General features: G+C 41.9%; 1 protein-coding gene and 1 long non-coding RNA gene across 9 annotated transcripts in view; one reads left to right on the top strand and one right to left on the bottom strand.

Moving 5' to 3' along the window:
• Positions 1 to 12,475, bottom strand: part of CCDC3 (coiled-coil domain containing 3) — a 202,887-nt gene that overhangs the window by 34,068 nt on the left and 156,344 nt on the right. The window contains exon 3 of one of the 8 annotated variants that reach the window (XM_063610186.1): positions 763 to 1,077. The exons of the other annotated variants lie outside the window; for them this stretch is intronic. Within the exon in view, the coding sequence (XP_063466256.1) occupies positions 937 to 1,077 (141 nt within the window). The 3' untranslated portion in view covers positions 763 to 936. Of the gene's footprint in view, positions 1 to 762; positions 1,078 to 12,475 lie in introns of those variants that run through there. 8 annotated transcript variants of the gene reach the window in all.
• The window catches only part of LOC134731505 (uncharacterized), a 40,406-nt gene that overhangs the window by 2,579 nt on the left and 25,352 nt on the right, over positions 1 to 12,475 (top strand). The gene's annotated exons all lie outside the window — the stretch shown is intronic.

Below are 12,475 nucleotides of genomic sequence, written 5' to 3'. Positions count from 1 at the left end.
CAGCCACTCCCAAACATAACAGTGCTGAGGTCAAGAAGCCCCATTCTAGGGTACCTGGAGCATAGAGCACAGGAGGGGCTTGGGAGATATCTGTCCCAGGCTCTCGTCCAAATCTCACTTTTCACAGTGATGGTCGCAAATTTACTTGGCCGGGTGTGGTGGCTCACACCTGTAATCCCAGCACTTTGGGAGGCCGAGATGGGAGGATCACCTGAGGTCAGGACTTTGAGACCAGCCTGGCCAACATGGCGAAACCCCATGTCTACTAAAAATACAAAAATTAGCTGGACACGGTGGCCTGTGCCTGTAATCCCAGCTACCTGGGAGGCTAAAGCAAGAGAATCACTTGAACCCAGGAGGCGGAGGTTACAGTGAGCCATGATCATGCCACTGCACTCCAGCCTGGGCCACAGAGCAAGACTCTGTCAAAAAAAAAAAAAAAAAAAAAGCTCTGACAAGTCTACTGTATTCACAAGACTTTAGGAATGGTGTCCACTCAGCATGCAGCAACATACTGTTTTAATTTCTAATCAACTATTTACAATGTACAGCAGATGGGGTGGAATGGGACTCAACTACCTTCTGGGGTTACTTCCTCTACAGCAGAGCCTGGAAAGCTAAAAACTAAATTTTCCAGACTTCCTTATATTGACCCTTCTGAATGAATTTAGAGTCCATCCATCAGATGCTGAAGATCTGAAAGGTGCAAGTGGAAGCCAGCTTTCTGCTGCACCAGCTATTGCTCCTCTGTTCTAGAAGCATTCGGTTTTTCTATAGCTGCTTTTGGCAGAGGCAGTGGCTCCCCTGAAGGGCTGAATCAGTGGTGTTCTGAGAGTCATTCCTGCAGGTCACCTAAAGTTTTCTTCCTCTTGCCCTTCTGACAAGTTTGTCTGACCAAACCTCTCTAATATTTTCTGCTTAAAATACGTAGACTCATTACTGCTTTCTGTAACAGAACTGTGGTAGATACAGCCAGGATAGCCAGAGATCCTTAACTGTCCACATTTCAAGAATTAGGTCCTGTGTGTTTCTTCCATGCAGGGGTTCTGAATCTGGAGTCTCCACTACCCAAAGGACCTGTAAGTAAAATTCAGAGGATTTGTGGATTTGGGTGGGAAAATATTACATTATATATATATATATATATATATATATATATATATATATATATAAAGTTTTAGGTTCACAGCAAAACTGAATGGAAAATATAGATTTCTCATGTACCTCCTATTCCCACATATGTGCAACCTCCCCTACTATGGATGCCCTGACACTAGTGAGTCTTCCTATCCATAAACATAGGCCATATCTCCATTTGTTTAGTTCTTTAATATCTTTCTTCAGAGTTTTGTTGTTTTCCTCATGTAGATCTTATAAATATTGTTAGATTATTCTTAAGTATTTCATTCTGGGGAGGTGCTAGTATAAATGATAATGTGTTTTTAATTTCAAATTCAAATTGTTCCTTGTTAGTGATGTTTCTTGACCTCTGATGGAGTTATAGTTTATGATGGGTTTATCAGGACATAAGTAAAAAATGCATTTAGTACATCTAACATATTGAACATCATAGCTTAGCCTACCTTAAACGTGTTCAGAACACTTACACTGGTCTACAGTTGGACAAAATAACACAATGCCTATTTTATTAAAAAGTATAGACTATCTCACATAATTTATTGAATATTGGAGTATGGTTTCTACTGAATGTGTATTGTTTCACACCATCATAAAGTTGAACCATCATAAGTTGGGGACCATCCATAGGAAAGCAATTGACTTTTGTCTGTTACCTGTGTATGCGTGTAATCTTGCTACAGTTGCTTATTACTGCCAGGAGTCTTTTGCTATTTGGGGGAATTTTCTACATAACCAACCATGTTATCTACAAAGTTTTATGTCGTCCTCCTCAATCTGTATACCTTTGATTTTTTTTTTCTTGTCTTATATTGGCTACAATAGAACTTCCAATATGATGTTGAAAAGCAGTTCTGACCGAGGACATCCTTGCCTTATTCCTGATCTTAGTGGGAAAGCTTCCGGCTTCTCACTATTAATTATAATGTTAGCTTTAGTTTTTTTGTAGATGTTCTTTATTAAGTTGAGATGGTTCCCCTCTACTCCAAGTTTGCTGAGAGTTTTCTCATTAACAGGTTTTAGATTTTGCTAAATGCTTTTTCCATATCTATTGATATGATCATGTGATTTTTCTTCTCTAGCTTGTCACGATGAATTGCATCAATTGATTTTTGGATGTTGAACCAGCTTTGCATACCCAGTTTAAATATCGCTTGGCCACGATGCATCATTCTTTTTATATACTGTTGGATTTGATTTGCAAACAGCATCATGTTGATTTTTTTCATCTTGGTTCATGAGATATGGGTCTATTGTTTTCTTGTAATGTCTTTGTCTGGTTTAGGTATTAGGGGAGTGCTGGCTTGTAGAATGAGTTAGGAGATATTCCCTCTACTTCTACCTTCTAGGAATTGTAGGGAACTGGTACAATTTCTTTCTTACATGTTCAGTAGCACTTACCAGTGAATCCATCTGGGTCTGGTGCTTTGAGTCTGGAAGGTTCTAATTATTGATTCAATTTCTTTAATAGATTATAGGCCTATTCAGATTCTCTTTCTTTTTACATGAATTTTAACAAATCGTGCCTTTTAAAGAATTAATTGGTCCATTTCGTTGAGGTTATCAGATTTGTGGGCATAGAGTTGTTCATAACATTCCTTTTTTTTTGTTTGAGACAGAGTCTTGCTCTGTTGCCCAGAGCGACACAGTGCAGTGGCATGATTTTGGCTCACTGCACCCTCTGCCTTCTGGGTTCAAGAGATTCTTGTGCCTCAGCCACCAAAGCAGCTGGCCTACAGACATGCATGACCATGCCAGGCTAATATTTTATATTTTTAGTAGAGACGGGGTTTCATCATGTTAGCCAGGCTGGTCTCACAGTCCCAGCCTCAAGTGATCCACCTGGCTCAGCCTCCCAAAGTGCTGGGATTATAGGCGTGAGCCACTGTGCCTGGCCATAATATTCTTTTTTTTTTTTTTTTTAAGACGGAGTCTTGCTCTGTTGCCCAGGCTGGAGTGCAGTGGCGCAATCTCGGCTCATTGCAAGCTCTGCCTCCCGGGTTCACGCCATTCTCCTGCCTCAGCCTTTCCGAGTAGCTGGGACTACAGGCGCCCGCCACCACGCCCGGCTAATTTTTTGTATTTTTAGTAGAGACGGGGTTTCACTGTGGTCTCGGTCTCCTGACCTCGTGATCCGCCTGCCTTGGCCTCCCAAAGTGCTAGGATTACAAGCGTGAGCCACCGCACCTGGCCAAAAATGTCCATGGGATCTGTAGTGATGGCCCCCCTTTCATATTTGATAGTAAATAACATGTCTTTTTTCCTATAATTAACCTAGATAGAGGCTTATTGATTTTATTGATCTTTTCAAAGAATTGGCTTTTTTGATTATTTTCTGTTTTCAATTTCATTGATTTCTGCTCTAATTTTTATTATTACTTTTCTTTTGCTTACTTGGAATTTAATTTGCTTTTTGTTGTAGTTTCCAAAAGTGGAAGTTCAGGCCACTGATATTAGATTATGCATTTCATGCTATAAATTTTCTCTTAAGCTTTATTTTCACTACATCCCCACAAATTGATAAATTTTCTCTTAAGCTTTATTTTCACTACATCCCCACAAATTGGTAAGTTATATCTTCATTTTCCTTTAACTGAAAATATTTTGAAATTTGTCTTCATTTCTTCCTTGACCTATGTGTTATTTAGAAATGTCTTGTACAGTCTCCAAGTATCTGGGACTTTTCAGATATATCTGTTATTGATTTCTAGTTTAATTCTATTGTCTTTCTATTGTTGTCTGAGAGCAGACATTACATGATCTCTATTTTTTTTGATTTGTTAAGGTATGTTTTATGACCCAGAATGTGATCTATCTTGGTAAATGTTACATGTGAGCTTGAGAAGAATATGTAGCCTGCCGTTGGTGGATGAAGGAGTATGTAGGTGGCAATTATATCCAGTTGACTTATGGTGCTTTTGGGTTCAAGTATGTCTTATTGATTTTCTGCCTACTGGATCTGTGAATTACTGATAGAGGGGTTTGATGTCTCCAACTATGATAGTAAACTCATCTATTTTTCCTTGCAGTTCTATCAGTTTTCGCCTCATATTTTGATGATCTGTTGCTAGGCACATAACATTAAGAATCATGATGCCTTCTTGGAGTAGTAACCCCATTATTACATAACGCCCCTCTTTATATCTGATACCTTTTCTTGCTCTGAAGTCTGCTCTATCTAAAATTAATATAGCTACTCCTGCTTTCTTTTGATTAGTGTTGACATGGTATAGCTTTCTGCATCCCTTTATCTATTTGAGACATTGCTCTGTTGCCCAGGCTGGTGTCAAACTCCTAGGCTCAATCTTCCCACCTCGGCCTCCCGGAGTGTTTGGATTACAGGCATGAGCCACCATGCCCAGTCTTATTTTATTATGTTACCCACACTGGAGTGTATTGGTGCAATCATGGCTCACTGTACCATTATGTAACAAACTCTTAGGCTCAAGCAGTCCTCCTCAGTAGCTGGGACTACACCTGGCTTTTTTTTAAGAGATAGGGTCTTGCTATGTTGTCCTGGCTGGTCTCAAGCAATCCTCCCACATCAGCCTCCCAAAGTGTTGGGATTATAGGTGTGAGCCACCATGCCTGCCTTTGTCTTTATATTTAAAGTGAGCTTTTTATAGACAACATATATTTGGGTCTTGTTTGTTTGAGACAGAGTTTTGCTCTATCACCCAGGCTGGAGTGCAGTGGCACAATTTCAGCTCACTGCAACCTCCATCTCCTGGGTCCAAGCGGTTCTCCTGTCTCAGCCTCCCAAGTAGCTGGGACTACAGGCATGAACCACTATGCCTGGCCTTGTTTTTTGATCTATTCTATTATGGCAATCTGTCTTTTAATTGGTGCATTTAGACAACTGAAATTTCAAAGTGACTATTGGATTTCATATCGGTTACTGTTTTCTATTCATTACCCTGGTTCTCTGTTCCTAGTTTTTACTTCTTTCTGTGGTTTTATTTGAGCATTTTATATGATTTCATTTTCTCTTTCTTAGCATATCAATTATAACTTCAACTCTTTTTTATTGATTGTCCTAGAGTTTGCAGTATACACATACAACCAATCCAAGTATATTTTCTTTTTCTTTGAGATGGAGTCTCATTCTGTCGCCCAGGCTGGAGTTCAGTGGCGCCATCTCGGCTCACTGCAAGCTCCGCCTCCTGGGTTCACACCATTCTCCTGCCTCAGCCTCCTGAGTAGCTGGGACTGCAGGCGTGAGTTACCGCGCCTGGCCAACCCAAGTACACTTTCAAATAACACTACACTGCTTCACAGGTAGTACAAGTACCTTATAATAAGATGACCTTCCTAATTCCCCAGCTGTCCCTTGTATCATTGCTGTGATTCATTTCCTAAGCATCTACTTTTACAAAATTGAATACATTGTTGCTATTCTTTTGAACAAACTTATCTGTCAGATCAGTGAAGATGACAGACATTTTATCTTGACTTACTCATTCTCAGATGCCCATTTTTGTACGTAGATCCAAGTTTCTGACCTATATAATTTTCCCCTCTCTGAACAACTTCTTTAAACATTTCTTGCAATGCAGGTTTACAGGCCAATGGTAACCTCAGTTTTTATTTCTCCTTCACTTTTGAAGGATAATTTCACAGCGTACAGAATTGCAGGGTTGTTTTTTTCTCTCAGCACTTTAAATATTTTACTCTCCTCTCTTATGGCTTGTATGGTGTCTGAGAAGTTGGATACACTTCTTATATTTTTGCCTCTATATGTAAACTGTTTTCTTTCAAGAATTTTTTCTTTCTTTTTGAGACAGGATCTCACTCTGTTGCCCAGTCTGGAGTGCAGTGGGTGGGATCATGGCTCACTGCAGCCTCGACCTCCCTGGGCTTGGGTGATCCTCCCACATTAGCCCACTTCAGCCTCCCAAAGTGCTGGGATAACAGGGTGCTGGGCCACTGTGCCCAGCCACTTTCAAGATTTCATCTTTGATTTTCTGAAGTTTGAACATGATATGCCTAGGTATAGGTTTTTGGCACTTCACTCCAGCAGGTTAGATTCTGGTTAAACGGTTCCTCCTAAGGTCTCCTAAGACCAGGCACAGAGGCTCATGCCTGTAATCCCAGTGCTTTGGGAGGTGCCAAGGCGGGAGAATCTCCTTAGACAGAGTTTGAGACTAATCTGGGCAACATACCGAGGCCCCCATCTGTACAAAAAAATTTTTTAAACTATTAGCCAGATATGGTGGCACACACCTGTAGTCCCAGCTACTCAGGAGGCTGAGGTAGGAGGATGGCATGAGCACAGGAGTTCGAGGCTACAGTGAGCTGTGATTACACCTGTCAATAACCACTGCACTCCAGCCTGGGTGATTTAGGGAGATCCTGTCTCAACTAACTAAAGAAATAAAAAACAGAAGGTGAGGGCATATGTCAAAATGGTTCCGTTTCCCTCCTTCTTCCTGGCAGCACAAGGGGACCTGTGTCTGACATTCACTTGTAGGACCTGGTAGAACTTCTGGAGGTGAAACTCACAAAAGCCTAAGCCTGGAGGCTGGCCAATGGCTGGGTCCCTGTGGACTTTTTTTTTAAACCCTCAAACTCATTCACTCTGAGCCTCCCACAGTTCGTCAGTTACAGTTCCGCCTTTCCTACCCTGATACTGGTTCCCACAGGCATTTCTGCTCGGGTAAGTTGTGACCCTGTATCTTCCCGTTTGATTGATCTAAGAGGAGCTGATTTCTCAGTTTGCTTAGCTTATTCATTGTTAGGACAAAGCTCAGTTTGCTTAGCTTATTCATTGTTAGGACAAAGTTGTGACTTATAAGCCCCTTACAGGCTGCACTGGAAACTGGTGGTCTCTACCTATTTATATTCACTCATCTCCAACTTAGAGCATTTCCTTTTAGTATGTGTGTGGTTATCAAACCACCATAGTACTAGCAGTACCTGAGATGTTGTCACCAGAAGACATCAGATACCATCATGTCACATTCCATCTCAATATATCGTGTTTTTTGCGACAGGGTCTCACTCTGTCACCCAAGCTGGAGGGCAGGGGCGTCATCATAGCTCACTGCAGCCTCGACCTCCTGGGCTCAATCAGCCTTCCGAAGTGCTGGGATTGAAAAATATTCCGAAAAAGAGCCCATAAGCTTCCTCAGACTATCAAAGAGCTCTATGGCACAGAAAAGCTTAAAAACTCTTGTTCCACAGGGACAGTGTGTGTGACTCAGAATAAGCTCATTCATAGCTTGTTGGCATGGCTAAGAGAAAGCTGATGTCTTGTGGAAAACATGTTCATTGTCCTGGCTCAGATGGGAGGCCACTACGGTCCCCTTGCAAGAGTACTTTTCCAGTGTCCGCCATCATTAAGCCACTATTTGGCACTGCATGGAAACTCGGAGGCAGTCTCCCTGTGTCTCAGTCATCACCCAAGATTTTGGCCCCTTTGGTCTTCCATCCGTGGCCCTTATCCAGTTTTCTGTGTTCATTCTTATGCCTTCAACCCAGCATCCTCCAAATTCCCCTCCCTCCAAAATCCCTGGAACTCTGCAGTATAGAAAAGAAGTCCCCAAACATCTTCAACCCACATAGAATTCTCTCCATCTGCCTGCTGCATTGAAACCTGGCTCATTCCCAAAGACATAGCTTCCTTGTCCCTCAGCCTTTAGGGTTGGAAGGAGGGGTTAGCATTTTCCTCCCTGACCAGTGGTATTTCCAAACTTACTTCCACCCAGAGAGAGGAACGCTTCAGCTTTTGAACTCAAGCCATCTAACTGTATCACCGTCTATACCTCTTCATTTGGTCACTGCTGGCTTTCTGATCACCAGCCCACACGTTCAATACTTTTAGCCCCCAGTCCTCTTGTCACTGTAGCAATGACATCAGTAACCACATGGATAATGCATCCAGCACTGGCTGCCACACTTGGCTTTAGCTACTTTCTCCTGTGGCTATCCCCACTGCTATGTCATCAGCTGGAACTATTTCCCCTTTGGACCACAACCTTCTAGAGGCAGTGCAGTACAGCGTGAAAAACTTTGGCTCTGATGCCTGGGTTCGAATCCCAGCTTTGCCATGTACTAGCTAGAAGACTTAGACAAGTTACTCAATCATTCCATGCTTATAAGATGTGAATAACAGTAGTCCTATCCCAGAGAGTTGAGTTAATGTGCAAAATACAGAACAGTGCTTGGCACACAGAGCTATTTATGCACTGGCCTCCATTACTATCCTTCCTGATTGCTCATGCCTTTATTACTTTGGTTCCTTGTACTTCTCCCACCCTCTTTTTCCCTCCAAAAGTATCTATTTACTCCTGTCTTGTGCCTCCTTGCCTATCCAGCCACACTGTCTCCTATATAATGCCTGCTTAATAGATATTTGTATCATGGGTGAATGAATCAAGGATCCATAATTTCACCTGCATTCTGGTCCATAGCCTCAATCCCCTTGCCTTCTTGTCTTTTAAATAAACACACACAATAAATATGCCAACCCCAGATCTAACTCTAGCTCCACCATCTTCTCTCCTCCTATCTCTGAGAGGTTGGCTGCATCCACTACAAATTCAGCATCTCCAGCCTCAATTCTGCCCAGCCTTTACGTGCCCCTCAAGTCAGCTCTCTTTCCCAGTCCTTACAACAGTGACTTTTAGCCTTTAACGTTTTCCTATCACTTCTGTATTCGCTCTCACCAATGACTTTGCTTCCTACTTTATAAATCTAGTGTTTCCAGGCCAGTGGACAAGGTGTCCTTCTGAGTAAGGTAAATTCCTACTCCTGTGTTCCAACTTCTGTCCAGTCCATCAGACCTGAAGCTTTTAAGCTGCATGAGAAGAAATCTTTATATTTTATAATACATGTTAGTAGAGGCTGGGTGCAGTGGCTCATGCCTGTAATCCTGGCACTTTGGGAGGCCAAGGCAGGCAGATCTCAAGAGTTTGAGACCATCCTGGGCAACATGGTACAACCCCATCTCTACTGAAGATACAAACATTAGCTAGGCATAGTGGCATGCACCTGTAGTCCCAGCTACTTGGGAGGCTGAGGTGGGATGATCCTGGCCTGGGTGACAGAGCCAGATGCTGTCTCAAAAAAAAAAAACATTAGTAGTATTTAACAAATGGTAGGAGTGGATCAGTTCTGTCAAGATGAGATACCCTGGGAAGGCCAACCTCACATGGGGATTATGCAGAAAAATTATTGCCTGACATGACAGATTCTGATCAAATCATAGTAATTACCTAAAAGGGTGATGAAATCAAGGCCTGGCCAATCACTTTAAGAGTAAGAGTAACAACAACAAAACCCTCTCCTTACAGTCAATGATTTAATAAAAACTTCAACCATTTTGCTAATTCACTTGGCTAATTCTAAGAATTTTCTGAATTTCAAGATTGTTAGGTGTGGGAATAGTTCAAAGGTCGGAGGCCTTTAAAAATAGGATTGACCTGGTCAAGATGGATTAAATGCCCGTTCTAGGGCCTTAACCCATTCTAATTCCACTTCTATGTTAACATGTCTGACCTAAATGTCTAAAAACATACTGTTTTCTTTCTGACAAAGTGCTGAACCCCATTGGTGGATGTTTTTACACAGAAAAGAAAACAGCTTAAAATATATCAGACTATTTCAGTTACAGAAGCAACAACCCAAAAAGAAAAAGAAGGCATCTGGAGAAAGAATCATTGAAATTGTTTTTTTTTTTTTTTTTTTTTTCTGAACCAAACTCCAGTTTACGGTTTTTCCTGGGAATGTCATTTTATAGTTGGGAAGTGAGATGAGGGCATGGTGGCTGCATTTCAAGTATATTATTGGATGCACAAGAGAATATAATGAAAAGATCAGCAAGAACCTCAAAGTCTATGGCCTCTTGAGAGTTATATTAGTAATGGATGAGCTTAGATGTCTACAGAAGTCACCTTATGGGTTAGGGTGGTTCCCTAGTCAAAGGAAGAAAATCAGGGAGGCCTGAAGTATAGTAGTAATAAGATAGGATCCGGGGTCAGATACCCAAGCTTGAATCTTAACCACTAATTAGTTCCATGACTGTCCAATCAAAACCTTGTAGAGCCTTACCTTACAGAATAATCGTATTTACTTCCTATACTGGTGGTACTGAGCAAGAAGCTAAGTAGTAAGTCAATTGTACATAACACGTAGGCAATTTACCCCTCTCCCTTGCCTTCTGCACATAAATTTAAATGAGGCAGAATTAAGTGAGAAAGAGCCTATAGCCTAACCCTCCGTGTTCCAAGTTCTGCAGAAGAAAACTGATCAACAGGGAAGAACCTGACAAGATGCTGAGAAGGGGATCTGTGGACTTGACAAGGTTTACCCAGCACTGTCCAAGGACAGGAAAGGGAGGCACTGAATTTAGATCCTGGAGTAGGAATTGCTGATCTTTGCACTTGTGATATTCTGTGGGTGTGTCAGACATGTTTGAACCAGAGCGACTCCATTTTCTACAGAGGCTGGGTAATATAAGGCTGAGACCTACTGGGCTGCACTCCCAGACAGTTCAGGCATTCTAAATCACAGGATGAGATAGAAGGTCAGCCCAAGATAAAGGTCATAAAGACTTTGCTGATAAAACAGGTTGCAGTAAAGAAGCGGCCAAAACCAACATGGTGATGAGAGTGACCTCTGGTGGTCCTCACTGCTACACTCCCACCAGCGCCATGACAGTTTAGAAATGCCAAGGCCACATCAGGAAGTTACCGTATATTGTCTAAAAAGGGGAGGCATAAGTAATCCACCCTTTGTTTAGCATATTATCAAGAAGTAACCATAAAAATGGGCAACCAGCAGCTCCCAGGGCTGCTCTGTCTATGTAGTAGCCATTCTTTTATTCTTTTACTTTCTTTCACTTTACTCCATGGCCTCGCCTTGAATTCTTTCTTGCAGAAGATCCAAGAACCCTCTCTTGGGGTCTGGATCAGGACCCCTTTCTGATAACAGGTAGGCTTTGGAGGGCTATGTGCACATCTTGGCACTGAATATAAATGTTGCATGTATATTAATGTACTTATCTGGGAGAGGGTTCATCACCAGACTCTCAAAGGAGTCTGTGACCTAGAAAAGATTGACTGCACCAGATGCTGAAGGGAAGCTAAGACATACTAAATTACAGGAGTCCGTGAGTCTGAGGTTGAGTTCCTACATAACTTAGTATAAAAACAAACTGCGTTGAGAAACCACTGATCTAGCCAAGTTAGTCTCCAAAATATGCCTCTTTGGCATAAGGATTATTTCTAGCTGGTTATTTTGAGACCCCTTTGTAATAGAAAATTCCATCTATTAAGGAAGGAGATCTCCATTTGTAAGAGTGCCTTCCTCTCTGCACCAGGAATAGAAGGAGGACTAAGTAACTAAAGAATGGAGACGGCATTGAATCATCTACTTCAAAAGCCTTACCTTTGTTGAAGGTGGTTTTCCTGACCATCTTCTTACATGGGCCTTTACCTAATCCCTTCTTTGTTTGTTTAGGTAATGATAGTAATTGAGCCAGCAGTCTATGCTCTATGCCTTTGAGATGTCCATTTTCCATCTTGTTTTCTCTAGAACCTTATAGCTAGCCCTTTGAAATGGAAATTTTAAGGGAGATGACTCATCAGAAGAAAAATGACATTTGGGCAAATGAAAATTCTTGTCTTTTCCACAAATATTAGTAAAAAGCTTTGCTACCAGAGCAAGTAATCTTAACTTCTTCCATCTGCTAGAAACATAATTAGAATTCGGCTATTCTGTAAAGTAGTAAATTTTGTGGGTTTTGTATCTGGTACTGATACAGGAGCTAAAAAGAAATTTAGGCAGTTGGTGAGGGTAAAAGTCCTCGGCAAAGTTTCCCTTTTAATAAAAAGCAGCCCCAAAGTCATTTCTTTTCTAACAAAGAACAGCCTGAAAAATGAAGCTACAGACAGAAAAGCAAGCTGGAAGCTTGCACGAGTGAATGCTGGCAGCTGTGCCAATAGGAAGAGGCTACCTGGGGGTGAGGCATGTTCAACATGGACGCCCTATCTTCCCTTTTCTTTGTCAACCACATGTACACAGTTAATGAAGCAGGCAACATGGCACCGGCCAGGTAGAGACCCCATCTGCATAATAGAAGATTAGGGTGGGGTGGCCAGCTTCTTTACCTGCTATGCAAGTGGCACACCTGGTCCTACCAAGCTTTCGTCCCCTGTGTAAATCAGACACTGCTTCCTCAAGCTCTTCTATAAAACTCCATCATGCATTTCATCACCACAGAATCAGATGACCCACTTGGGAGCCCCCCTCTCTCCAAAGGAGAGAGAGCTTTTCTTTCCCTTGCCTATTCAACCTTGGCTCTTAAACTCACTCCTTGTGTGTCCTCGTCCTTGAT

This window comes from Symphalangus syndactylus, chromosome 10 (genome assembly GCF_028878055.3).
Source record: "Symphalangus syndactylus isolate Jambi chromosome 10, NHGRI_mSymSyn1-v2.1_pri, whole genome shotgun sequence".
Classification (NCBI taxonomy): Eukaryota; Metazoa; Chordata; class Mammalia; order Primates; family Hylobatidae; genus Symphalangus; species Symphalangus syndactylus.
Note: the sequence above shows the minus strand (reverse complement) of the source record. Positions and strands in the feature narration are given on the sequence as shown.